Source organism: Panthera tigris, chromosome B4, assembly GCF_018350195.1.
Source record: "Panthera tigris isolate Pti1 chromosome B4, P.tigris_Pti1_mat1.1, whole genome shotgun sequence".
Classification (NCBI taxonomy): Eukaryota; Metazoa; Chordata; class Mammalia; order Carnivora; family Felidae; genus Panthera; species Panthera tigris.
Window position 1 is genome coordinate 130,139,018 of NC_056666.1, and position 27,963 is coordinate 130,166,980.

Consider the following 27,963-nt stretch of genomic DNA (forward strand, 5'->3'; position numbering starts at 1 on the left):
CCGCCCCGGCGCTCGGGCCGGGCCCCGCCCCTGCCTCCAGCGCAGCCCGAGGGGCGGGGCCGGCCCTGGGGAGTCCCCGAGGCGGCTGGAAACGACACAGGCACCGCGGAAGGGACAGCCCCCGGCCCGGCCAGCTGCTCTAGTGGGGGCGGGGGCGACAACAAACCCTCCACGCCCCGTGGAAGGGAGGGGCCGCCCCAGCCTCCCCACTCCCCGGAGACCGTCGGCTGAGCCCCTTCAACACCCGTTATTTTCGGGGCTCCCGCTCGCCAGCCTCCCGGCGTGTCCTCTGGCTGTATGCACCTCCTCCTGCGTGCTCTCCCCCATCCTCCCCGTCGTCACCCAGGTTCCTCTGGCCAAGCTTCGTGCCGTTGGGACGTCAAGGCTCGGCTCAAGGAAGGGTCCCCTCCGCCACAAAGCCTTCCCTGCTGCCCCCTTCCCCGTCTCCGGGGCACCTACGGTAGGTGGCTCAGTTCCTTTGCTCCTCACGCCGCCGGCGCTAGGATAGTTATTCCCAGTTGATCGCTGAGCACAAAAGGCGTGGAAGGATCTAGCAGCTCAGCCACAGAGCCAGTGGAACCCAGGTCTCTGGGCCTCGTCTGGGCCACAGGAGGCCTCGAAGCGTATCTCTCCTGCTGTAGTCTGCCGCACCCCATCTCACTCAGCAGTCTGTATTGCCGCCCTTCTCCCGGCCAGCTGTGGACAGAGGGCCTTCTCCAGCCACCTTTTCCATCATGCTGGACACAAGGCCACTCACGTCTCATCCTTCCTCTGACGGAGTCCCCATCTCCCTCAGAACACAAGCCAAAGATCATACGGCAGCCTGAAGGCCCCAACCCCACCTCCTACTACTCTCCCCTTGTTCCCTCCCCTCCAGACCCACTGGGCTTCTGGCCAGTCCAGGTGCACACCTACCTCAGGACCTTTGCACGTGCTGTTCCTGCCTGGACCTTTCCCTAGAGGTCTGCATGTCTCGCTCCCTCACCTCCTTCATTTCTTGACACAAATGTCATGTTCTCTATGAGGCATTCCCAGGCCACTTTTTAAAAACTGCGACGTCAGGGCACCTGAGTGGCTCAGTCACTTAAGCGTCCCTTGATTTCAGATCATGACCTCATGATCTCACGGTTCGTGAGTTCAAGCCCTGCGTCGGGCTCCGTGCTGAGAGTGTGGAGCCTGCTTGGGATTCTCTCTCCCTCTTTCTCTCTCTGCCCCTCCTCTGCTTGCACACATATGTGTTTTCTCTCTCAAAATAATAAACATTTTTTTAAAAATTGCAATGTTTGAGGGGGCACCTGGGTGCCTCAGTCGGTTAAGCGTCCAACTTCAGCTTGGGTCATGATCTCACGGCTTGTGAGTTCAAGCCCCACGTCAGGCTCTGTGCTGACAGCTCAGAGCCTGGAACCTGCTTCAGATTCCGTGTCTCCCTTTCTCTCTGCCCCCCTCCCAGTCGTGCTCTTTCTCTCTCAAAAATAAACATTAAAAAATATTGCAATGTTTGGGGCACCTGGGTGGCTCGGTCAGTTAAGTGTCCGCCTTCGGCTTAGGTCATGGTTTCACGGTTCATGGGTTCAAGCCCCGTGTCGGGCTCTGTGCTGACAGCTCAGAGCCTGGAGCCTGCTTTGGAATCTGTGTCTGCCTCTCTCTCTGCCCCTCCCCTGCTCACACTCTCTCAAAAAAAAATGAATGTTAAAAAAAATTTTTTTAATTGCAATATTTTCTCTCCCCTCATTCATAGCCCCCCAGACCTATCTTGTTTTGCTATGTTCCCTCCACAGCACTTTTCATCTCCCAACACCCTGTATAGTCTACTTCTCTATTGTCTTTCTCATGAGTATATACAGGGAATTCTTTTTTCTTCAGTGAATCCTCACTGCCTAGAATAGTGCCTGACACATAGTAGGAGCTCAAGAAATATTCGTTAAACACAAGAAAGTACCAGATGGTTGGTGAATTAGCCTGGGCCTGCTGTGACCCACACCTGCACTGTGGCTGTTGAGGGAGAGGAAAAGAAAACCAACCCTTTGGAATCACCCTCCTGTGGGCTGGTCCCATGCCAAGCCCCTTTCGTAGCCCATCTTCCCAGAACAGCATCTCCGGGGGATTGATCCCAGGCTTTGGGCCACACAGACCAAGGTTCAAATCCTGACGGGGCTATTTACTAGCCATGTGACTTCGGTCAAGTTGCTTCACCTCTCTGAACTTTAATTTCGTCATTTATAAAGTGGGGACAAAAATAAGACCCGGTGAGGATTAAGGGGTTAGTGGGCTTCTCCACCCCAGTGGAAGGACACCTAACATGAGACCAGGCAAAGGCAGCTGCCTTACTGAGGTCCTGCAACGTCACCCAGATTCCTATGTCCATAGACCAAGCACTGGGCCAGACACACAGCAAGGAAGTGGGGAGGTTCCTTGACCCAAATGAGCATCGTTACCCAGTCTCCACACCCAGGGAGCCACAGACACCCACCGTCCTGCCACAAGGCAGAGAACACCGCAGGACAGAGAAGTCCCAAGGCCTGGGAGAATCACGCGGCCTTCATGGAGACGGTGTCTGAGCCAGACCTCAAAGGACACTACGATTTAGGCAGCCCCTACCTCTGAACTTGGACTTCCCAGCCTCGTTTCCTACCACTCCCCAGGGGGCCACACCCAATGCATTTTCGGCCTCTGAGACTCTGCTCTGGAGGCTCCTTCCACCTAGTAAACATTCCCCCTGAAATCTCCAGGGGCCGACCCAAGTTCATCACTGTGACAGAGGACAGTCATAGGATGACCAAGGACAGCACTTTGGCACACAGGCCCAGTAAGTACTTCTTGAAGAAAGGAATCCCAGACCCTAGGCGTAAGCGGCAGCCCCCGTGGTCATCCTGCTTAGACCATCCTCTCTGGTCCAACTGTCTCAGGGACCTGACTGTGCACGGGGGGGTTGGCGCTTGGCCCCCTCCACTCAGCAGCTGGGCCCCTTAAGCCAAGACCGGACCCTGCTAGCCTTGGTGTCCCCTCTCCAGGGGACCCTCCTTTGATGATCAGACACGGGCAGGGCTGAGCATGGAGATGGCCCGTCTGTGGGGCCCTTCTCCGGTCATTCGGGGGCAGGTAAGGTGATGCCAGCACAGATGCCAGGCGGCTCTGGGATGAGTCAGGAACGAAATCTGACCCTCCCCGTGGGTAAGCAGGGGCCTGAGAGGTGGTTATCAGCCTGATCGGGGGGTGGGGACAAGTCGGGAGCGTGGAGAGGGGGCCCCGGGGCCAGGGAGGCAAGCAAGCAAAAGGCCACCAGCTTCTATGACAAACCGTTTAATGTTACATCATGTGCAGCTTCTGAGTGAAAAAGGCCCGCTCAGAACTCAACGAGCCATACATTCTGGTGACGGAGCAGCGGCCCTTCTCCCCACCGGTGCCTCTGAGAGGTGAGTCACCGCAGGGAGCTGGCGCTGTGAGAACACGGTCCTCGGTGTGCTCCCCAGGAACACAGGAGTGTCGGTGCCCAAGTGTCACGGGGTGGGGTGGGGCATTTACACGGGAGAGAACCACAGACACACGTGTGACGGGAAGACGCGAGGGGCACGGAGGGCCGGGGACGCCGCGGCGCCCACACGTGGAAGTACACAGCAGAAAGGCGAGAGGGGCAGGGGGGCTGGCGGCGGGCGGGGGCACGCGGGACGAGCTCGGGGCTCCTTGAGCAGAACTGGCTGAGAACCCAGGAGTCCTCAGGTGCCTGCCGTTGAGAACCTGGGCGCGTAAACCTGTGCGAAGGAGTGAGAGCTCGGAAGCTCCGGGTGAGCGATAGGCTGAGGACGCGGGCCCGCGCGTGGGGCCCGCGAGTGGAATCGCGGGGACACGGGGGCACTCGGGAGGCCCAGAGCAGCGAGTGTGTGGGGGGGAGGGGAGGCTCCGCCTTGAGGGCTCCCACAGATCCACTGTGGGAGGGTCCGAGGGTCTAGGAGGGCTCGCGATGGGCCAGGGCCCCAGCTCCACCACGGACACCGGGGTCCCCGCCGCCGACGGCTTCTGAAGCGGGCCAGGAGGCAGCAGGCGTCCGGAGGGGCCCCTCAGGCCTCGCTGCTCCCGCCGATGCTGCTGCCGCTGCCCTGCTCCACCCACACGAGGCGGGCCTGCTCCTGCAGGATGCGGCCGCGCACCACCTTGGCTAGCTCCTCGGAGTGGCCCCACGCGTGGGCCGGCACCCGCACCCAGGAGCAGGGCAGCTCCCAGAGCGCCTGCTCCGAGCTGCGGCACTGCCGAAGCAGCTCCGAGTCCCGGGTGCCCGGCCGGCCCAGCAGACCCCTGCCGGCAGAGGGGACAGGCGGCGGTCAGAGGAGGGGACAGACACCGCGGCGGACGGAGGCGGAGAGACAGGGACCTCCTCAAGGAGGAGGAAACGCTGGCCTCACCCTCCCTCACCTGACGTCCCGGACGTTCTTCTCCGTCACCTCCACGTGGATGACAATGGGGTAGATCTCGTGCTGGACCAGCTCCCGCACGCCCCGTGCGCCCAGCTCCAACAGGCAGTGCTTCTTTTCAGGACACGGAGGCGACATTTCACTCTCAGCCCAGAGACGCTGACCTCCCTGCCCCCACTAGGCCCTCCAGGCACAGCCCCCTACAGGGTCCCGTGTCCCCCACCAGAAGGGCCCTGGCAACGAGGAAAGTACCCCAGGGGAAGGTGGGAGACCTGGGGACACAAGTCACGTGCCCGCTCTGGACCTCAGCCTCGCCATCGACGGGATGGAGCGGACCCCACCGGCGCTCCCATGTCTGACAGCCCCCAGCCGGCCCCCAAGGTAGCAGCGAGTCTGGGATGGGACGGACAGGTGAGGTGTACCAGCCCAACACCTCAAAGGGGACCCGCGTTCCACCGCCCCGGCCCCCCCATCCGCAGGGGAGGAGACAGGCCCGTGGAAGGGACGGGACTCGCCCAGCGGCTCTGCGAGAGAGCCCACACTCAGACCAGCTCTCTACCCCAGAGGGGCAGCTCCCCGCCGCCCCAGCACCTACCTTCCCGACGGACTCCTGGATGGTGCGGATCCTGCTGCCCAGCCCAGGGGTGGCAGGCTGGGCCTTGGGGGCTCCCGGTGCTGAGGACGAGCACTGTTCCTCCCCAGAGAGGCTTTCTGCAGAGCGGCGAGAGGCAGGGGTGAAGGGCCCCGTGGGCCCGGCCGCCCGTGGGTGCCGCCCGGCCCTCCCCTCCCCGGGCACCCAGGCTCACCCGCCGGGCACACTTGGAAGTCCAGCCGGGAGCTGGGCAGGTCTAGCAGGTTGCGGATGAGCCGGGGCGCCAGGCACTCAGGCAAGAGCACCACAGGCCGCAGGGCGGACACCAGCAGCGGCCGCACCAGGCTGTAGGGTTTGAGGCTCCGCTCTGGCTCTACGGCAGGGCGGGGGGCAGAGGAGGTGAGGGTGCAGGCAGGGCCCCAGCTCCTCTGTCCTAGGGTGGCCAGCCCCTCGAGCCTCAAAACCCCATCCGCTCTTCTCAAGTCCCCCCCTTTTTTTTCCCCTAAGACCTGCTGCTGTTCCTTTGTGCACATGCACGCATGTACACACACACACACACACACACACAGCAGCCCCCTGCAGGAGCTTTGCCCCCAATCCCCCGCCCGCCTCACCTTTGCCCAACCCCAATTCCAGGTCCTTCTCCTCTCAACAGCCAGAGAGAGGCTTTAAACCTATAGTCAGATCCCGTAAGTCCCCTGCTTTCAACGTGCCAGTGACCTCCCGCGACCCTCAGGAAAGAGAGCACATTCCCCACGTGGGTGACCCAGCCCTGCCAGAGCCTAGAGGGGCAGCGAGTCACGTGCCCCAGCACACGGACCGACTGCCTCCAAGCACAGGGCCTCTGCGTGACTTGGGGAGGCCAGAGCCCCAGCCCGGCAGCTCTTGGCCCAGTTAGACCCCACGCTCCCCTCAGAGCCCAGGTTGCACCTTCCCTGGTCCCCAGACGTGCAGGGCCTCTGGCGTGCGCTCCAAGGCACCCAGCTCTCCTCTATTACACGTGTCACGCTTCAAAATTATGTTTACGGGTACGATGATCTGACTGGCGGGCAGCTGCCTCCCCCTGACCCCCACCCCCGGGGCCATATGCTCCAAGGGGAGGGACCACTGTGTCCCCTGGGCCAAGCACACTCTGTGACAGACCTGGCGTCCGGCTCGCATTTGCTGTACCCGGTGTTCTGCACGCGCGTCACACACAGCCATACCTCTGTGCCTTTGCACAGCTGCGCCTTGTGCCGGGAACGAACTCCTCTTCATCCCCGAAAACCCCACCTCAGGCAACTTCCCTTCCGGGAAGTCTTCCCTCACCACCGTCTTCTTGCCCCTCGGAACTGCCGACTCCCTCCTCCGGGCTCCGCCAACCCCTCTCCCCGATCTGACCCAAGGCCTCCCCCCTACTGCCTCTCAGACACCCGCTCGGGGATCTTGCTGGCACCGGCCGGCACACACACGTGAGAAACACCACTACAACTGCTCCGCCAGACAAGAACAGACCCGGGCCCGCGTGAGCCCCGGGATCCTACACCCCCACGGTCACCTTCGCACACCGGTGCCTCCCCCCAACTGGCTCCCTCAACCCCAGTGGCCCGTCTCCCACCAGGGGGAGCCCGTGTCTCAGGCCCCGGACACCCTGCCCTGCTCCCCACCGGAAGCCCTTCAACGGGCTCTTGCAGGCAGAATGGACCGCCAGGGCCAAAGGACACCCAGACGTGCACCCTCCCAGACACCAGCACGGGACGCGCCTCTGCAGCTGTGTGCTCACCTGAGCAGGGTTCCATCAGCAGCTGCTCTGGACAATCTCCGGCAGAACCTCCCACGTGCTTGGGCTTCACCAGCCGGAGTTGGTCCAGGGCTCGCTTCTTCAGCTGGCGGGGGAGAGGGGGGCACGGAGAGAGGAGCACCTGAGGGCCCAGCCTCCATCCCACCCTCAGCGGGGAGGAGATGAATGGGACCCCCCCCACCCCGGCAGAGGGGCCCCGGCTGCCCCCTGGGTCAGCCCGAGAGGCCCCCTCCCCGCCAGGCTTTCTCCTGCCCCCACCCGGCCCAGCACAGCCCCCCTCTCCCCAGGCAGCTGACGGTAACCATCCCTATGAGCCCAGGGAAGCAAGCCTGTGGGAGCCAGTTAGAGCTAGAGGGGCCTTAGGTCTACAGACGGGGAACTGAGGCCCAGAGACCAGAGCGACCTAATGTCGCCTGAGAGGCAACCTTTGGAACCTCTTCCAATGAATTAGCAACGTGACCCTGGGTACGAAAAAAAAAAAACGGCACCGACAAATGACAGCACCGATGACACCAGCGGCCAGCAGGGAACGTGACAGACACTGAGCCCCAGATGTCACGAACTCACTGAAGCCTTCTACCCACGAGGCAGGCAACGTAACTTCCCCAGTTTTACAGATGAGGAAACAGAGCCTCAAGGGAGGGTCAGGTGCTTGTCCAAGGTGGCGCGGTGGGCTGGCTGGCTCGTGGCAGAGCTGGGATTCCACCCCAGGCAGTCTGGCTCCAGAGTTCTCAGCCCCTCTGGCCTTCTGAGTGATTTCACTTCTCTGAGCCTCACTTTGCCCGTGTGTAGGGCGGCCGGGGGAGGCTCACCCGGCCCAGCCCCTACCCAGGGATTGGAAAAGGGGGTGTGATTGCCATTCTGTCAAGTGCTGGCCGTGGCCAGGCCTGCTCCTGAGCTGCCTCGTTTAATCCTCTCAACTACCCTGGACAGTGAGCCCTGCCGTTGTCCTGTCTGCTGGGCATGTAGGAGATGATCAACCGTGTCCAGGTGAAGGAGCGAGGTGGGAGCCTCCCTCCTCTCCTCCCCCAGGGCTGTCAGACAACGGAACCTGGCCTCTCCCCCTTTGGACCCCACCCTTGGTAGGCCCTCTCCCCAGACCCTTGCCAGCCCGCCCAGCATTGCTTACGTTACTTCGGGGCCCTCGGTGCCGGCTGGAGAGCAGCCCTTTCTCCTGAACTTCTAGGAGCTGCTGGGCTCTGCGGGGTAGGGATGGGGGTGGGGTGGGGTCACATGGTGCATTTGTAGGGAGAAAGGGAGCCCCTTACCTCCTCTCCTCCAGCCCCCTTATCCTGTCCCGGAGGATAGTGAGGGACTGCAGGGGGAGGGGAAAAAGCCTCCTATCCTGGTCCCGGCTCCCTGCGGGACCCGCCCCCAGACTCCCGGTTCTGCGTCACCTCTGGTAATTGGGCACAGTGCCCCGGTCCAGGTCCCGCAGCGTAAGGGGGTCGACCCGTGTGCAGAACCACTCCTGCCGCCGCTTGTATGCCGGGTCCACCAGCCGCAGGATCTCCTGGGCTTTCACACACAGGGCATGAGGGTCTGCACGCTCGGGCAGGGTGAGGTTGGCTCGAATATAGAAGGGCTCAGTGCTCAGCCCCTTTGTCCAGGCATCTAGGGCCTCGTGGAAGGACTGACAGGCTGGACATGGGCAGGGCGGGGGCAGGAGGGAGGGCAAAAGGAGGATTAAGTAAGTCAGGGATCGGCCTCGGGCTCCATCACGCCCCTTTCAAGGCCTGAGCTGCCAGAACCCTACCTCCCCCCTCTTAAAGTGAGAGTCTGAGGCCCAGAGAGGACAGGGACCTGCCCGAGGCTACCAAGCCCACTAGGAACAGAACCAGGCCTTGAACCCGGGTCTCTGGACTCCTGTCATGATAAGCTCCTTAAGGAGGAGACAAAGGACAGCCCGCAAGGGCAAACAGTGGGCGAGGGAAGGGCACTGCTGACAGCCAGGCTGCAGCCAGGCCTCAGTTGTCCCACCTGCATCACGGGCTGGACAAGCCCTCTTGTGGGCTCTCAGCTCTGACCTTCTGGGACCCGGGAGTCCCCAGTCCCTCGGCCCTCGGCCAGACTTACCCTTGAAGTCCATCAGGAAGGGGAGTGTGGACGCCTGGCTCCAGAGCAAGGTTCTCTGCTGGGCCTCACCTTCCAGGCCTGCCCCGTCCAGGCCAGCAGCCTCTGCCCTTGGCTGGGAAAGAAACCCAGGCAGGCAGGGAAGGAAGGAAGTGAGCTTCCCAGGCCACCGCAGCCCTGGGGCTGAAGGGAGACTGGGGTGGTGGTGACATATCCCGGTAATTCAGATACCCCACCTCACAGGGCACCTAGCCAATCAGATCCTTCCCCCATCAACAGGCGTCGTCCTCACCCAGGGTGTCTGTTCTTTTCCATGCTTAAGGGTGGGGATCCATCCAGCCCCTGCCCAGTCAGATTTAATTTACTGCTGGCTGAGGCAGGCCAACCTGGGTGACATCTCTGAGCCTGCCTCTGCTTTGGGTCAACCCCCAGAAACTCCGCCCAGTGACCTAGATCTGCCAATCAGAGGGCATCCAGCCCCAGCTAATGCACTGGCTCCTCCCCCAACTCAGAGGGAGGGGGTCTCACCTCTCTCGGCTCCCCCCTGGCAGACCCTGGCCCGGAGAGCACCCTCCGCACCACGGCCCCAGACCAGCTGTCCCCAAGGAATGACAGGCCGTCTGGGCCCTTGTCCTGGGGCTCAGGCCCCCCGGGGGGCTCCGGCAAGACACTCGGATGGCCAGAGACCTGGGAAGAGAGAAGGGAACCAGGAATTAGAGTTCAGTCAGTATTTCGACTCAGTGCGACATTCCCAGGAGAACCACAGCAATTCCCCAACCGAGCCACGACTCTCACCAACCCTCCCCCAACTCACCCCAGGGCCATTGCACCCGCTGTGCCTGCTGCCCGGAATGCCCTTCCCCCTCTCTTCTGCCTGGCAGATTCTGCTCATCCTTCAAAGCTCAGTTCCAAAGCAACCTCTCCCTCCCCGACCCCTGCACGAGGTTGAGGCGAAGCTTCCTGCAGGATCACACCCTCTGCGCTTGCCCAGAAAGAACACCCTCAGGACCAGCCCACCATCGTGCTCAGCTCTGGGTCCCCAGCCCCAAACACAGCGTCCGGCACATGGCAGACGACAAGTAAAAGCTCGTTATGCTCACAGTTTAGCGGGGGAGGTCACCGTTAGGACACAACACAGACCAGAGATGGCTACAGGCGGCCGTGGGAGCACCGAGGGGAGCGGCTTCCCAGAGGAAGAGGCAGCGGGGCTACCCGGCGGTGACGAATAGAGGCGCTTCAGGAATAGACAGAGAGGAAGGTGGTGCTCCAGGCTGAAGGGCTGGCAGGGGCAGAGGTGTGGAGGACAGAATACAGGATGTGCGGAAGGATTTAATAACAACAGTGATAACAGCGGCAGCAAATGCTTACCGAGTGCTCCCCGTGTGCCAGAAACCATGCTAAGCGCTTTGCCCTAATTAGCTAATTGAACATCATGGGAAACAGCTCCCAGAAAAGGCAAGCTGGAGCCAGCCTGTGGAGGGCACACAAGGAAGGCGTCTGGCCTTCCTCTTGTGGGCAGTGGAAACCACTGACAGTTAAGACAAAGAGTCACCCAGATCCCCATCGTGGCGGGGTTCTTCCTGTCCCTGGATGAGAACCTGTGAGGCCCTGCGGCCGGCGCAGACACAGCCGCCTGAAATTCCCTTCTGTGAGCCCCCCTGGCCGGAGGATTAGGGAAGAGGGGAGGCCAGAGTCCGCAGGGGAGAGGCCCAAGCGTCCCCCACCATCGCCCGCCTCCCCACCCACCCTGGCAACTTCTGCCCACGCAGCCACACTGCCCCCTGCTGTCCGCCCAGGGTGGGCAAGGCTATAAGGACTTTAACACCGTCTGCGCGCATGTGGAGGGGGGGAGTCTTTGCCCCCAGGAGCCCTTCTTGGCTTCCACCCTCTCAGTCAAAACAAACAGCCACGCCCACGGGGCTGTGACCGGACACGGGTGCCAGCCTACCTTCGTAGGCTCCCCCGGCCCTGGGAATGTCCGGGCTGAGTTGATGGGCCAGGGCAGAGATGGGAGGCCCGAAGCTGGGTCTGGCCATGCTGCCCCCTGGCTGGAGAAACACAGTCCCACTCCAGACCCCAGCCTTAACTGTGCCCTAGATGTGGACGAGCGAGCTGGCCGCTTGATTCTGTCACCACATCCATAAAGCCAGGACGATGAGGACACTGTCTCCCACCGTGGGTGTGAGGGTCGGACCAACATAAAGATGATGCAGGGGAGGTGGAGACCAGAGGCCTCCAGGAAACCTCCAACTGCAGGCCTGGCCCCTAAGAGGGTTGTGAAATTCACAAGGTCACGGCCAACGCAGTGTTTTATCGGAACAGAATAGAAAACGCACACCAGCCTCCCCTCGAGTAAACCCAACTATCGTCCCGTGACCCTTTTGTTCCGGGCACGTGTCCTGAGTTTCTGTCAGGTGGGGTACGGTCAGGGGACTCTGAGAAAAGTGGCACTTGCAGGGACTCCGGGGCCAGACGGCCTGGCTGCTTAGCCTGTGGTCCTCAAGAGCCCCATCGGCCTCCGCCTCCCTCATCGTACGTACGACTCAGGGAATTAAGCGTGGGACGCTCTTAGAACGGTGCCACGTTAACTAGGTGCCCGAGAGAGGTTACACAGCTACTGTTACCAGGGGTGACTCAGAAAAGTCACCTCTCCGTGGCCGGCAGTTCCCCCACCTGTTTCAAAGCCACAGACAACCGAGCATCAGGGCTCCCCCAGGAGGCAGCCCAGCAGGCAGCCTGCACTCAGCCCTTCCTGGTACCAGCTGATCGGCCCCCTGCCCCCTACCCCCTGCCTTGGCACACCAGCCCCACCCCCAGCCCCGCCATTCACCCCAAGTTTTCAGGCTCTCCCTGCCAACCTGGCTCAGGCACCGCCTCCTTCAGGACACCCTTGCCCACCTTCCTGAGGGACCCAGTGACTTCTCTGGGCCTCCAGAGTCCCCCTGGGGAAGGGGGGAGAGTCCGCCTGGCAGCTCCCAGGTCCAGTCGGGTCCCTCTCAGCACCAGGCCTCAGCAGACAAGTGGATGAGGGAAGAGAGAGGAACACAAGGCCAGGGAGGGGGGGCAGTCCAATCTCTGGACTCCTGGGTCTCTAGCAACACAGTCTGACTGACCGGGGGGCAGGCCCTGCCAGGGAGACTCACACTGACCCTCCCCTAGTGACCCTCACCCAGCACTCGCCCCTCAGCGCCCCACTTGCACTCTCTGGCCCTTCCTCACTGTCTGTCTGTCCAGCCCTCAGCCCGCCCCAGCAACCCCTGTCCTGCCCCCAAGGCCCTAGGAGCCCAGAAGGGCAGGGGAGGCCGGACCGCTGCAAAGGCCCAGCGCACGGTGAGGTCGCACCATGACCGGGAGCTGAAAGCAGCTTAACCAGAAGGAAGGTCCATCGGAAAAGCCCAGTGGCCTTGGGACAAATTCCCGACTCTCCCTGGGCCTCCTTCTGGTCATCTGTATCATGAGGCTAAAAACACCAGCCTTGCCGGGCTACTCGGGGAACCTGAGCAACAGCAGCGATAAAAACAGCAAAGGGCTAACACTACCGCTCACTCTGAGCCAGGCACTGTTCAAAACACCCTAAGGGGAACACCCGAAGCCCGTGACAACCCCATTTTACAGAGCAGGAAACCGAGGTCCTGGGGAATTTAGGGACTTGCCCCAAGCCCCTCGGTAGCAAGTGACAGGGCTCCAGTGTCTTGTTCTTTCCCACTGTGCTCTGTGCGGGGACACTGCCCCAGGACGCGCGCAGGCACCACCCCACGCACCAGCCAGGCTCTCCCTACCCGCCCCCCCCCCCGCATCTGTCCACATCTTGCTGTCTCAGTCCCCCGTCCCTGCCCCCGCCCCAGTGTGTGTCCTCCCTTCAGCTCCCTCCTCCCCAGGAACTGCAGAGGTGGCCCCATGATCACATGGAGGGGGGGGCAGGGACGGGGCCAGAACCTCCTGCTCCGGTGCCCCCTGGACAGCAGCCAGGACCCCTGCTGCAGGCTGAACCGAGCTGGAGGAAGGGCCAAGGCAGGCAGGAAGGGAGGCGCCTCCACCCCTTCCCCTAGAAGCACGTCCTGCACCGGGAGAAACAATGTCGTGCTGGCCCTGCTGCCGGAGGGCTAGAGTGGGGGCAGGGGCCTGGACCTGGGCCTGGTCAAGCTGCTTCAGGCCCCTGGTCCTGCTCTGCCCCTATTTCTCGGGTGATCTGCCCTCTGTATCCAGCACCCCCGCGTTGCGGCTGTTGACATTCAGTGCTCCCCAGGCCCCTTCCCCAAACGCAAACCTGCTGAGGTCACTGTGGGTCTTAGCCCTGGCACTTTCCAGCTGTGTGACCTCAGGCAAGTCGCTCAGCCTCTCTGAGCCTCAGCTTTCTCCTCTATAAAACAGGGATGTAATCATAACACCCGCCTCCCAGGACGGAGAGAACGCTGTGAGGCAGCCAGCGGCCGGCCTCGCGTTTAGTAACAGCCACATCTTGCTATGTTTCCCAGCGGGCACAAGCCGAAGTCCACACTCCCCTGACTCACACGGCCAGCCTGACTCATGAAGCCCGCCCTGGCCCCCTCCCCCTCCGGCTCCAGTCACCGCCAAGCTCCGGGCCATCCCTGGACAGCCTCTGCCCTCTGCTCTTCCCCACTCACCCAGCTGCCCTCCCTACCTGGAGTTCGAAGTGCACATTCTCGACTCATCTATCGCCCGCCCTCCTGGGACCCATCCGCGAGCCCGACCGGGGAGGTCACTCGACGACCAACACTGACAGAACCGCAACGCATGCTGGGCCCGTCTGCTTCACGACTCCTGTCACGGGCTTGTGGCCAGCCCGGCGGCGGCGGGGCTCCCACCCCACCCACAGCGCGAAGCCTTGCCGGGAGGCTCGGTCCTGCTGGGGGCTCAGCGCCGGGAGGACGGCAAGCAGAGGGGGGTACGAGTAACGACTACCATTTACTGAGCACCTACTTAACAGCTGGCAAAGCAGGGTGCTTTACTGACACGAGTCCTGAACCCCCAAACACCCCCACGCAGAAGAGATCACTGACCACCTTCAGCAGATGAGGAAATACGGAGGCGCCGAGAGGGGAAGTGACCAGCCCGTCACCCAGACGATAAGCAGCAGTGACAGGATTTGAATCCCAGGTGTCTACAAGCCCGAATATTCTACGGTTGCCTGAGGCTAAAGCTGAGCTACTGATCCCTCCCACCCCCTCACCCTGCTCCAGGGGTCTGACACCACCCCCACCCAGCCCTGCCTGGCCCAGCTCTACCACCCCAGGCAGCCGCAGTACCTGTTGAGGAGATCCAGGCCACAGCCTCTGGCCAGGAGGCCATCCGACTTCCCAAAAGGCCACACGCTATCAGAGGACGAGGACGAGGAGAGACCAGGAGACCAGGGCTTAAGCGTCACACTCCCTGGGTGGGGAGAAAGAAGGAGGTTCCGGGGCTCCAGACCAAGCAACCAGGGCAAGCCGGGGCCCGTGAGAAGGGGGCGAGGTGCTCGAGCCCAGGGCTTTCCCAGGACCTTGGCAGGTTTGACACCCCAGGAACACACTGCACCCACTGGGCTCGGGGCTGGGCCGGGGCCAAGGTGACCCTTCGGTTCCCTGGAAGGGGTTGGAGGGAGGGCCGGGACTGAGGAGCCGGTACAGTGAAGCCAGGCCCAGGAGAGAGGAGCAGGCCTGGGCAACGGGTGAGCGGCGTGGCCCAACTCCCCAGGGGCCTCCGGGGCACAGCCGCCCCGCCCGGTCAGGGCACGGGGTGGGGGGCCTCAGGAAGGGGGGCGCAGGCAAGGGCAGAGCAGGCAGCACAGACCTCAGGTGGGCTAAAAAGCCACCCCGGCAATGAGCCCTCCCCACGGAGTCCCTGAGGGCCGTTACCTGTGATGTCCGACATACTGCTGAAGGACCTGGGGGGAGGAGGGCAGGGGAGGCAGGAGCTGAGGCACAGGGGGCATTCTGCCCCCGTCCCTCCTCCCCTGCCGCCTGGCCACCAAGAGGTCCTGCCGCCCCCAAGCACAGGTAGGCTACAGCCAAGGCAGGGGTCCCAGGCACTGGGCACTTGGGCCAACCAGCTCCCCTAAACTCACAGGGCGAGAAGCTAACGGTCCGACCTCTGCCCCACGCCCCTCCCTCTAGAATGCCCTGACCTGTCCCTGAACGCCACCCCCTCCTGGAAGCCTCCCTGGACTTCTCACCCCTCATCTCACCTCTTTCTGCCTCTGTCATTCGTGGCTCCCACGTCTGCTCCCATACCAGACTGTGACTTCATCACCCACCACCCCGCCCCCGACCTGGGTCATGGCCATGACTCTGAGGACCCGGGTCCCCGGAGCCCCGGCCATTTAAAGGCGGTAAGGGGAGGTGCCCACCTAGCTCCGATGCTGGTGCTGGCGCTAGGGATTCTGGGACGTGGCTGTTTTCAGAAATGGCAACAGCATCTCCCTGAGCCTCTACTGCTGCCTCCCCATCCTGCTTACCTCTTAGGGGGTGCGGGGTCCTCCTCACGCTGCCGGCGGAGGATGGAACCGGCGCTCGGGGGGAAGGGCAGGATGGAGAGCCGATTGATCTCCTTCTCGCTATCTGTGGCCTCCTCCTGCCAACGCCACGACAGGGCCTGGGTCACCTCCGATCCGCCTCCCCCACCTCAACGCACCTACTTTGTGCCCGTTCCCCAGATGACAAGTAGGGCCCGGGGTGGAGGCGCGGGCTCTGCACGAGTACAGTGGGGATCCCGTGGCTCCTGGCACCCAGGCCTAGCGCGGAGCTGGCTCTGGGCGAGCTTAAGTAGGGGACTTGGCCTTCATGGGCCTCGGTGTCCTCACATGAGAAATGGGACTGTCGGCGAACTGGAAAGCACCCACAGGTCGGTAATGACATTACACGAATGCTGTCAGCATCCGCACCCCACCCCCGACACGCTCAGGGAGGGCAGGTGTCTTACCGAGGTGTGGGGCTCAGATCCCCCCGTGACGGCTGCTTCCCCAGCTGCTTCCGGGCCTCCCAGCAGCGGGGGGAACTCGCTGAGGCTCCAGGTACTGCTCAGGTTGGAGCACAGGGAATGGGAAGAGGCACAAGCCTGGCAACAGAAGGGGGAGGGAGGAGGTGAGCGGTGCAGGGCAAGGGCCAGCACCGGGGACCCGGCAGAGAATGAGACGGCTGGATCCCTGCTCTCATGGAGCTCACAGCCCAGCAGAGACCGACCATAAACACACAGGCAGATTAAGGAAATAACCCCAAACTGCCAAGAGACCAGGGAAGGAAGGTGCCTAGTGTGGGGAAGGCACTCCCAAGGGCCCACCCAGCCTGGGGGCATCAGAGCACTCTCCAGAGAAAGTGTGGTTTGAGCTGAGGACTCAACGATAAGTAGGTGTTAAGCAGATAAAGTTGGGGAGGATGGTCTAGGCAGCTGGAATGGTATGTGCAAAGGCCCTGAGGCAGGACTGTGACACAGTCCAGGAATTAAAAGACTGTGACCCAGAGAACAAGGCTAGAGGTAGGAAAGGGCCCAGCCTTCAGGCCTCCAGGGCCTGATAAGGGGTCTGGTCTTTGCCTAAGAGCAAAAAAGCCACTGAGGATCTTAAAAAGTAACAAATGACAGATTCATGCTTCCTTTGTTCTATTCCTCCAGGCTCCATGCATCAAATGCTTGGCCAAGGGATCATCTTCAAGCAAACCCAAGAGAGGAAAAGGCAGAGGTCCTAACAGAGGTCCAAGGACTCCTATCTGGTTGACAAGGGGTGCTGGCTGGCTGTATGAACTTGGGCAAGCCCCTGACACTCTCTGACTATACAGTGAGGGAACTGAACTAGCTGGTCTCTGAGCGGCCTTCGGGCCTCATGCAGCCGGGCTTCTCCAAGAATATCCAAAAGCAAACTTGACACCCTTCTTTTTTCTTTTCTTTTCTTTTTTTTTTTTTTAACTTCAAACTATTCCTAGTGCCCCAGGAGCAACCCCAGAAACCCGGAGACCCTTTCCTGTCCCCTGACGCACCGACCCACACCCACCCCAGTCGAAAGTTCCACCAGGCCTGCATATTCTCCGTCCTGCCCGAGAGCTCCCTCCAAGACCGGCATGCTCTTGACCCAGGGCGAGGGCTCCAGCCAGGACCCACACATTGCCTCCTGGAACCTGCATCTTCCCAAGCCCAGCTGAGGGATCCCAGGGGGTCCCACCCCCCAGACTGAGGTCTCCCACCAGGTCCTGCTTGTTCCCAGCCCCGGCCAAGAGCTCCTGCCAGGATCCCAGCATTCCCACCGGAACTCTCGTGCTCCTGCCCCCTGCTCACCTTGAGGCAGGAGCCCCCCTGGACCCGCTGCAGCTGCGCCTCCAGCAGGGCCTTGGCACCCTCCAGGCTGGTGAGCGCGGTCAGCAGCTCGTCGCGCTCGGCCTCCAGGCCCCGCACCTGCTTGCGGTACTGGTCCTTCTCGATGAGGCTCTGTGAGTACTGCAGCTGGATCCGGTCACGGCTCTGGATGGCCTGGGGAGAGCGGCCAGAGAGGGAGAGTGCAGGAGCCGCCCTGACCCAACCGTCCTGCCCTCTCGGGCAGGGCCGGCACAAGACCAGCCGCTAACGTTTATCAAGCGCTTCCTGGGTGCCGGGCCCTGTGCTAAGTATCAGGCCGCCCGCTCAATCTTTGCACCAGCTTTCCATGGTGGAGATTCTCTTTGTCCTCATTTTACAGACAGCCCGGCCAGCGGGCACAGAGCTGGGATCCAGAGTCAGGTCCAGGCTCTTACTGTTTCCCAAGAGCAACGGAAGCCTCTTCTGGGAAACGTCCTGTGTGCCTCGGCCTTTACTCACAGCATCCCAGCTCCCGGGGGAACCAGGGTTCAAACCCAGCCCACTCCACCCAAAGCGCTTTTCCCCACCAGGAAGACCAGGGTCCCTGGGAGCTGGGCCATGACCGGGACCTGCCACCCAATGTCTCAAAAGGAGCGGGAGCCAGAGATGGTGCAGATTCCTGGGTCCCCCCCCCCCCCCTCCTCCGGACCACCTGGGTCACCTGCACCTTCCCCCGACCCACCAGGGGGCCCCGAGGCCCATTCTAACACGTAGACTTCCACTCCTCTAGTAGGATTCGAACTTGGTGCAAGGGCAGCACCTCCCGCCCTTCCCCCCCGCGCGGGGAGCCCCGTACAAGGAGGGCCGGTGACCTGGAGGAAATAGCTCACCCTGTGGCCTCAGGAGGTGAAGGCCAGGGCACCCAGGGCCCGCGAGCCACAACTTCGGTGAATTTCCTTCACCGGCAAATATTAGCAAGCACCGCCCTGTGTAGGCCTTGCCCTCGACGTGAAGGGAACAAGGGCTCCGGAGGCGATGGGTGCCGGGACCCCCTCTCCTCGACCAGGAGCTGGGGTGAGGCAGGTGTGTTGGGGGGTGCGGGGTGGGGGGGGTGGGAAGGTTGGCCTATCTGAGTGCTTCCGGTACCTCGGCCCACTCGCCCCTCCTAAACCAATCAGCGCTCCGGGCCGGGCGGAAGTCTCCGGCTACGGTTCTGGCCCCGCCCACTCCCCCTGTCTCCCGGGTGGGAGCAGCGGTGGCCGCCCTCACCTGGTCGCGCTCCTTCTCCACCTCCTCCAGCTGGGCCAGGACAGTGGCCATGCGGTGCTTGTACAGATCACAGTCCTTCTGCAGCGCGCGGTGCTTCAGCCTCAGGTCCTCCATCTCCTGCAAGTACTGCGGGGCCGGGAGGGGGCAGGGCGGGGCGTGCCCGGCTCAGACCACAGGCCTGGGGCCCCCCCGGGCAAGCTCACCAGCAGGTGCCCGGCGGGTCCAGGGAGAGAGGCCTGAGCCTCAATAACAAGCGCCCCACCTCCCTTGGCTGAGTGGCCTGGGCCACCGACCGACTTCACCACCCCGGGCCTCAGTTGCCCAACCTGTAAAACGGGGGCGACCATAACAATGGTACCTTCCCAGCCAACCTCGGCCTCCCCATTTATCTTTTTTTTTTTTTTTTAACGTTTATTTATTTTTGAGATAGATAGAGCGTGAGTCGGGGAGGAGCAGAGAGAGAGAGAGAGAGAGAGAATCCGAAGCAGGCTCCAGGCTCTGAGCCATCAGCACAGAGCCTGACGCGGGGCTCGAACCCTCAAACTGTGAGATCGTGACCTGAGCCGAAGTCGGACGCTCAACCGACTGAGCCACCGAGGCGCCCCTCGGCCTCCCCATTTAAACTGCAATCTGCCCCCTCCCCCTGCTGCTCTCCTTCACGCACAGCACTTATCACCCTCTGCTACGTGAAGTAACGGACTCGTGTGAGCAGAGTGCTGTTGGTCTCCCCTGCTAGGATTTAGCCTCCGCAGGAGCCGAAGCCTTTGTTCTGTTCGCTAACGACCTCAGTATTTGAGAACAGACGAGTGCGCCTTTCTTAGCCCGGTAGGCACCTGGCGCACAGTAGATGTCAGAGAAGGTGATGCCCGCCCTCCCCCCTGCTCTCCCCAGGAGCCGGTCTGTGAGCAAGGAGGAAGCGGGAACCGGGCAGGGACGGGGCAGGGGTAGGGTAGGGCGTGAGGCAGACGCTACCTTGTCCCGCAGCTCCTCGGCCCACTGCAGCTCCCCCTGTACGGCGTGCAGCTTCTGACAAAGATCCTGCCTGCTGTCCTGTGCCTCCCGCCAGTCATGCTCCAGGATGTCCAGGAGGATGCGCTCTGAGCCTGGGGCCCCCAGCCTGCTGGCCTCCTGAGGGTCATAGTTCAGAGGCCGCCTCAGCCTCCGGCCCAGGGCCCACCTTGACTGTGGCAGGAGGGAGGGGGACACACAGCCCTCGCCCCCGCCCCCTCAGGCCCGCCCCACTAGCTCTGCCACCGTGGCCACGGGCCTTGACCTCTCTGGACCTCCCTGTCCCAGTCTGTGCAGGAGGTGTGGCCCACAGCCCCGCACCCTCGAGGGAACATCTGGGGTGGAAATGAAGTGAATGAGGACGTGCCTGCCCAAGTTGGCCCGGATCTTATTCCTAAACAAGAACCAGGCCCGCTCGCTCTCGCTCCGGCCCCCCGGCCAGACCGCCCAGGGCAGCAGATGGGTGCCTTTTCCAAAGCCTGGCCCCACCCCTCTGACACTGGTTCTTCACGGGGGCTGAGCCTGGCCCAGGCAGGTGGCCCAAGGGCCCGAGATCCAGCCCACAGAGCCACACCCCAGCTGGGCACCCCGACCCTGTGGGAGTCCTGGCTCCCATCCCCCACTTCCTGTGTGGAGCACGGGCCAGACAATAGGCCTGCTGACTGGCCGGGGGCCACCCAAGCCAGCCCCAGGGCCATCCAGACCTCAGGGGTCTGAATCTTTCCAGGGTCACGGGCTCCTCTACAAATCTGAGGAAAGCTGGGGGCCTCTCCCCAGAAAAACGTTCACACGCAAAATCAGGTGCACCGTTTCAGGGAGTTCGGAGACCTCCTGGGGTCACCCACGGGCCCCAGACCAAACACCCGGGGAGGGCCCAGCGCTGAGAGCCCTCCGCTCAGAGCTGGAGACAAGAGGCTAGCCAGGGTTCCGCCTCTGGTTCTAGAATCCTCGTTCTCCAGGTCTCAGGAGGATGGGTGAGCGGCAGGCGGTCTGACCCCCCCCCCCCACTCCCCCTCGCCACCCCTCACACCTGCGGCAGACCCTCCTGGAGCTCCTGGAGCGACGCCGTCAGTCGCTGGTTCTCCGCGCGCAGCTCCGAGACCAGGTCCACACCGTCTGGCTCCTTGTCCTTCTCCTTGTCCTCGGACCCGGGGAGCGGCCCCCTGGCCCTCCGCAATAGGGTGCACTCCTCCTCCAGCCGGCTCACCTTGAGCTTGAGCTGATCCACCTGGGGCCCAAGACATGGGTCAGCCCAAGGAGGGACAAGGCCCAGGGAGGGGCCACCGGCAAGGCCATGGGGAGAGGCTCTGCTCTCTTGACTCCTGGTGCCTCTGGGGTTCCCTGAGCAGCTGGGGCCGGGCTGGGCTGTCCCCGGGGAATCTGCTGCCAGGACTTTCGGGTGGGTGTCCTCCATCCGGCTCGTCTGCCCCACAGCTGGGACACAGAGCACAGGCAATTCGGCCCAGTGCCAGCACGACGGAGGAGGAGGGCCACGCCAGCAATCGGGGGAGCCGTGGTCCAGGCCCGGCGCTGCCTCTATCCCAGCATGACCTGGGCAAGTCGTGGCCCCTCTCAGTGCCTCAATCTCCTCACCAGGAAGATGGGCCCCTTTGATCCCCCTGTTCCACATCCTACCTCCCAAAGTCACTGTAAAACTCCACAAAGACGGGGGGCAGGGGGGGGGAAGGGAGAGGCAGGCAGGGGGCGGGGAGGCACCTGGCTGGCTCAGTTTAAGTCATGATCTTGATTTCAGTTTAGGTCACGATCTCACGGTTCTTGAGTTTGAGCCCCGCATCGGACCCTGCTGACAGCGTGGAGCCTGCTCGGGATTCTCTCTCCCTCTCTCTGCCCCTGCCCCACTGGCACAGCCCCGCGTGTGTCTCTGTGTGTGTGTGGCACACGCACGCTCTTCGCTCTCTCTCTCTCTCCCTCTCAAAGTAAATTTAAAACATTCATGGGACGCCTGGGTGGCTCAGTAGGTTAAGCGCCCAACTTCGGCTCAGATCACGATCTCACCGTTGTGGGTTCGAGCCCCGCGTCAGGCTCTGTGCTGACAGCTCAGAACCTGGAGCCTGCTTCAGATTCTGTGTCTCCCTCTCTGCTCTGCCCATGCTCGCGCTCTCTCTCTCTCTTAAAAGTAAATACATTTTTAAAAAGTTCAAAAAAAAAAAAAAAACCATTAAAAAAAAAAGAATTCAACAAGACCGTAGGTGGGTAGAGGCCTTCAAACCACCAGAGGCTGCCTCCAGAGCTGCCAGGGGTGTGACAGTGGCTGTCTTCACAGCTTTAAGTAAAATCCTGGAGCCCCAACCTGCCACCAGTTTAGTGTGTGCAGCCAGAAGCCGGCCCGGGGTGGGCGGCGGACGGCCGAGTGGTGGCCCGGCAGGGAGGGCTGCATGGGCAGCCTGCTGGATTATCGGTGCACTTGGCCAGAGCTCCTTTCCACGTGGGGTCTGAGGCGTCTGGACGGTGACAAGTCACTGTTGGGGTAAGGGCACGATGACCTCTGGTCCCCCGCGTAGGCGTGTCAACGTCTGGTGCCCCGGGAGTGCCCCGGCCTCGCTTGGAAAATGGCTTGCAGCCCCGCCCCCGCCCCCCCCCCCCCAGCGCCAGGCAATGCCACGCCCCCCCCCCACAGACACACACACACACACACACACACACACCCCATGAGGGTCTGGATGCCGGGTCAAGCAGCTGTACTCCTCCTCCACAAAGGACTCAGAAAGAAATTCATGACTCTCACATTCCTTTCCCCTCACAAAACACGCTTTGTGAACCGCCAGAGAAAGACAGCTAGTTCCAAGGGCCAAGTGTGGTCACACCCTCTCCAGCGAACTGCGGCCACACACCGCGGCCTCCGGCCTGACCCGCGGCCAGCAGGCGCCCCTGATGAGCTCAGAGGACGGGGCCCTGGGGAGTCTCCCCCCCCCACCCCCTCCCCGAGCACCAGGAAGCAGGGATACATTTAATCCCGGTGTACAAACTCACTTAGCACAAAATTACAGTGTTCGGTCCTTAAGTTGATGTTGTTCAGAAATAACAGCTCATTAAATTTGCACCTTATAAAACACAGTAGTAAATCCCGGCCGCCACACACCTGCCCCGGGAGGGGGGAGGGAGGGGGAGGCGACCCAAGCGGCCAAGACAGGCACCTTCAGCTGTTCTGTTCGTTGCCACCTGCAACACCTCTGTTAATTCTGGGGCAGAAAAGCTCCAGAAAGTTCAGGCAAATGTACGGTAGCTACGTGTAAAGAAAATCTTATCTGTTCATCGGAATTCAGCCCTGACCCTCTGGCCCCTAAACTAGGGAAAAGCAGTCCCTATCTGGCAAGTGGCAGATTACCTGCCCCCCCCCCAGGGGGCCAGCCAACGTGCAGATAACACGGACTGAACCTCTTCTCCAACCCTCTACCGCACCCCAGGGGATCCCAGACAGCTGTGCACACACAGGACGTCCCCCCCCCCCCCGCCCCAGTCGCAGGCACACGTCTGCCACTTCAGGGGACCCAACCCAACGGTGACACAGGCCACGCCCCTCCTGATGCTGCTGGACCGGTGGCCGTCACACTTTCCTCTCTGAGAAGCAGAACTTTCTTCTAGGAAAACCTCACAGCAAACCCCACGTCCATGTCAGAGGAAGCAGACGAAGTGAAGCGTGGGGGGAGCCTAGGCCACCCTCTTCACTCCTCGGATCCTGGGAAATGCTCCAGCCAGCCTCTCCGTGCCTCAGTTTCCTCATCCAGAAACGGGGACAAGAGCGGCGTGCCCCCCACCCTGTCCCAAGAGAGTTAACTGAAAAAGTAAGGGAGTTGGTACAGGGCCAACGCTGAGGACTGAGCCCGGAGACTGGAGGTGCCGAACCACTCCTAGGGCATCGTTGTCCGTGACCTCCCGCCAGGATAAGGCAACCGGGGGCGCCTTGCAAGTGCCAGCCTTTCGTCAATCTGCCGACAGTCAGAGGCCTCAGCTGGCCCATCTCGTGCTAAACACCAAGCAGACCCTCAGACGACCGCCTCCCAGCCACCTCACCTCACACCCTCCCATCGGCCACCTGCACCCTTAAGCGGGCCTGGCTGCCTTTCGACCTGTGGCCTCGATGCCTCCGATCAGGATTCTCTTCCCCAAACGTCCACCCACGAGCATGCACGGCCACGGGCTCTGGTGCAATAAGGCACCGGCACCTCCCACCTGCCACCCTCCGTCCCCGGGTACCCACCACCTGCAGCATCACGACGACAGCTGAGGCTCACAGATCGGGGGGCTTCAGATCACACAGTCAGAACCCACCCCAGGGAACCTCGTACAGGACTGTTGGGAGAGAGCGAACCGTGTGCTGTTGGCACCTGTTAAAGCCTCCACGAGCACGAACTCAGGAAGTCCTCTGGACAACTCCCTGAAGCAATAAAACACCGGCTTTACCCCCTCCGCTAAGCCCCAGGAAGGAAGCAAGAAAGCGAGGCTTGGTGTCTCAGCCCCCTCACCCGCCGCTCAGGGGGGACTGGTGAGCTCTCACCTGGACGGGAGCAGGCAGCAAGCAGAGCATTAGGGGCCGGAGGCCAGCCCCGGTGCCAGGCGGACCCGTGCAAAGCCGGGCTGTGCCGCTTCCGGGCTTGGTGACCTTGAGCAAGGGCCTCCACGCTCCAAGCCTCAGTGTGTATGTTTCAAAATGAAATCGCGCGCAGCGGGGTCACGTGACGCGTGTAAACTGCGTGGCGCAGAGCAGCGCTTCATATGCCATCAGCGACTGATGACGACACGGGTTGGAACACCAACGGCACCAGGCACTCAATGTGTCTAGAACCCTGGGTCTTCAACTCACGAAACCGTCATTACACTTGATCTTAGCCAAAAGGCCGAGAAGCGATCACGAAACCGTCATTAACCAAGGCTTCTTCACCTCGGCACTTGATATCTGGGGCTAGATAATTCTCGGGTGTGGGGGCCGTCCTGGTTAGCAGCGTCCCGGGGCTCCACTAACACACTCCTCGTCGCGACAACCAAAAACGTTTCCGGACGCAGCCACACGTTTCCAGGGGAGGGCAAAAGCACCCCTGGTTGAGAGCCACCACCATGACCCAATGAAAGAAGCGCTCGCTACCGACATCCCCGTGACGCAGATGAGAAAACGGAGGCACAGGACGGTGGAGGGACCTGCCCCGTTGTCCGACGGCTGGCACACGGTGGCTCGGGGACACACGCTGGGTACCGCAGTGCCGTCACTGTTTTGCAAAGGTTGCCCCTTCCCCCCTCTACCCTGCCCACCTCCCCAGGGCCTACCGCCAGCTGCAAGTCACGGCTGCGCAGCACGGCTGAGTTCTTCTCCTCGCTGAGCTGTGCCAGGCGCATGGCGATCATGTAGTTCTCGTCCTTGAGCCGCAGCAGCTCCAGGCTGCCCGCCTCCCAGTCCTCCCGCAGCCGCTGGCAGCGCTCCTGTGCCTGCTGTTGCTCCCGCAGCCGCTGCTCCAGTCCTGCGCGCTCCTCCTCCAGCATCCGACCCCGAGCTTGCAATTGCTGTTCCCGCTGCAGCTGGCTCTTGCGAGCCTCCCGCAGCCGTCGCACCTCCGTCATCAGGAACTGGGTCAGGCCCTCGGGCCCCTCCTCATCTGCCAGGGACGGGGGAGAGAAAAGTCAGGGCGAGCAGATAAAAATCCAGCGGGATGGCAGCCTGCACAGAAAAACCCAAACCACAAAAGCACTAGGTGGAAATTCGGGCATGTAGTTTGCTAATTTTGGAGTGGAGAAGGCCTTCCTGAAGAAGGTACAGAATCTAGACCCTAGGAAAGAGAAATTGGACAAGTCCGTACAAAAGTCTGTTGAAGATCTGAACAGTGAAAGATGTAACAAGGAAGTTAAAAGACAGACAGCAGAACGGGAGAAAGTATAACAAATATAACAGAGAACTGGGAGCCACGATATATAAAGAGCTCCTACAAATCAATAAGAAAAAGCAAACAAATACATGAGGGACAACTATTAAGAGGCAAGTTCCAAAACAAAATCGGTTCATAAACAAAGGAAAATATGCTCCAACTCACCAGCAATAATAATCATAATGGTGACAGTAACAGCTACTAACATTTAGCTTCATTCTTTGTGCTAAAGAAATTAATTTAGTTAAGCGCATGACAACATCATGAGGTAGGTACTGCTATTACATCCACTTTAAAGACAAAAACACTGGGGCGCCTGGGTGGCTCAGTCGGTTAAGCATCCGACTTCGGCTCAGGTCACGATCTCACACTCCGTGAGTTCGAGCCCCGCGTCGGGCTCTGTGCGGACCGCTCGGAGCCTGGAGCCTGCTTCCGATTCTGCGTCTCCCTCTCTCTGACCCTCCCCTGTTCATGCTCTCTCTTTCTCTGTCTCAAAAATAAGTAAACATTAAAAAAAATAATAAAATAAAATAAAGACAAAAACACCAAAGCACAGAAAGGTCAAGTCATCTGCCCAAGGTTTACTAACTAGTAAGCTGTGAACTACATGTCTCAATGAAGTACAAGTTTAAAATAATAAGGTATTATTTCTGACAGATCAGAATTGGCCAGAGTGTTTTCACATGATCCCCAGGATTCGTGACACTAGAGCAAAACGTGCACTCATACACTGGTGGCGGGATGAACGTTGATTTAACACTTAAAATACATAGGAGTCTCTGAGAAATTTTCCTTCCCAGATCCTCTCCTCCTGAGACACCCGTTTGCACAAACGTGCACACAGAAAAGACGCTCCCGGGGGCACCCGGGTGGCTCAGTCAGTCAAGCATCCAACTTCGGCTCAGGTCACAATCCGATGGTTTCAGGAGCTCAAGTCCCGTGTCAGGCTCCGTGCACTGACTGCACAGAGCCTGCTTGGGATTCCCTCTCTCTCCCTCTCTCTCCCTCTCTCTCTGACCCTTCCCCACTCGCACCCTGTCTCTCTCAAAAAAATAAAAGTATTCAGGCTTTGAGTTCAGACTAAACGGATTTGAATCCCAACTTGGGCAAACTGCTTCAGGTCGCCCCATGCCTCAGTTTCCCCATCTGTTCAACAGGAATAATGAGAGTGCCTCCCGACAGGGATGGAGTAAGGAAACTCTGTACTGGTGTCCGAGGCACCAGCACCTGTTGTGGACTCACTCACCGAGGATCATGGAGCAGCGCTGGGCAGGTTCCTGGCCCGTGAGCAGCGTGAAGTGCTCGGGGTAGTAGAACTCCAAAGCTTCCAGAAAGGCCTCATATCCCCTCTTGCCGCGGCAGCGCAAGATGTCCATCAGGCGCCCTGGGGAGTGGCAGGGGATACCCAGGGGTCAAGGTCAGGACTTTCCCCAGTGCCTAGCCACTTCCTCCCCTTTCCCTCCCCGATGCTCCAGGGCCCACGTTCCCCAGACTTTTTATTTCCCCAGATTTTTGAGTCAGTGACACACACAGGGGCCTGTCTCGACACATCGGTGGGGAGAGCCTGTCTGCCACAGGCAGGAAAGCCAGGACCCTCCCGCCAGGGTACCTGTGCTGCAACAGCTTCCCAACCCCCCGGCCTACCCCCACCCCACCCCCCACCCCCCCACCCCCACACACACAGATACAGGGCCAGCGAACCCTCCCTGCCTTTTCAATGGCACAGAGGAGTCCCCTCCCTCCCCAAACGCAAAGTAATACACTGTATTTCTCCCACCGGCCAAGGCCTGAAATGCCACCATTGGACCCTCATCCCTTTGCCAGCTCTGGTTCAAGGACACAACCCTGCGGGAGAGGGCACCCTCACAAAGCTGTGACGGGTCTTGAGCACTTAGGGCGAAATAACCCTCCAAGGAATGCGTGGCACACGGGCAGGAGAGGGCAGAGAGAACCCAAGAGATCAAAGGGCACAAGAAAGATGCCGCGTCCATCCACTAGGTCCCAGATCTAGACTGCGGCTGACAACCACAATCCAAGTTCCCTGCTCCAGAGTGGGCCCAGGAAGCGGGAGGCAACTGCAAGGCAGACAAAACCCAGATGCCCGTCTGGGCACCAAAGATCCGCTGGGTCGTGATGGTGGTTCAGGCGGAGGCGGGATGGGGGGGAGGGGGGGGCACCAGAACCCCTGGCCTCCGGCTCCAAGGCTCCGTGCGCCGCGCTCGGAGGACAGTCAGCCCCGGCGGAGAGGCCCGACCCCACGCGCCCCCCGCGGCTCACCGGTGCGGTTGACGCGGCACGGGAAGCGGTAGGTGCTCAGCACCTCCTCCTCGTCCTGCTCGTCGATGACCCGGCACTGGCGCAGATACGGCGTCAGCTTGGCCGGGTTGAGGGAGCGGGTCAGCCGGTGCCGGACGCCCTCGATCCGCTCCCACAGAGCGTCCTCCTCCGCCTCGGACCCCGAGCCGGCCCCGGCCTCGTCCTCCGCCTCGCCAGCCTCGGCCCCGCCCGGCATGGCCGCGTCCTCGGGGTCTGCGGGCCGGAGGCGCGAGGGGGCCGATCAGCAGGGTCGCCCACGGGCCGGGGTGCGCCGGCCGATCCCCGCCTCGGGGGCGTCGCCGGCGCCCGGCCCGCCCGCCCCGCGCCCCCGGGACTCACCCCGCACGCCGCAGCCGCCTCGGGCTCCCGGCTCCGCGCTCGGGCGGC

At 61.5% G+C, this 27,963-nt stretch overlaps 1 protein-coding gene across 1 annotated transcript; it reads right to left on the reverse strand.

The window, feature by feature from the left end:
- Window positions 1-3,640: 3,640 nt before the first annotated feature.
- Window positions 3,641-27,951, reverse strand: CARD10 (caspase recruitment domain family member 10). Its single transcript, XM_042993215.1, is given in 22 exon segments — window positions 3,641-4,290; window positions 4,408-4,520; window positions 5,002-5,117; window positions 5,213-5,371; window positions 6,761-6,863; window positions 7,908-7,977; window positions 8,176-8,419; window positions 8,855-8,966; window positions 9,380-9,510; window positions 9,513-9,538; window positions 14,119-14,242; window positions 14,707-14,735; window positions 15,306-15,421; window positions 15,770-15,904; window positions 17,114-17,305; window positions 18,380-18,505; window positions 19,352-19,507; window positions 20,418-20,615; window positions 24,668-24,993; window positions 26,507-26,644; window positions 27,538-27,789; window positions 27,916-27,951. Coding segments are annotated over 21 exon segments (3,084 nt in total). The 5' UTR covers window positions 27,773-27,789; window positions 27,916-27,951; the 3' UTR covers window positions 3,641-4,055.
- Window positions 27,952-27,963: the final 12 nt, after the last annotated feature.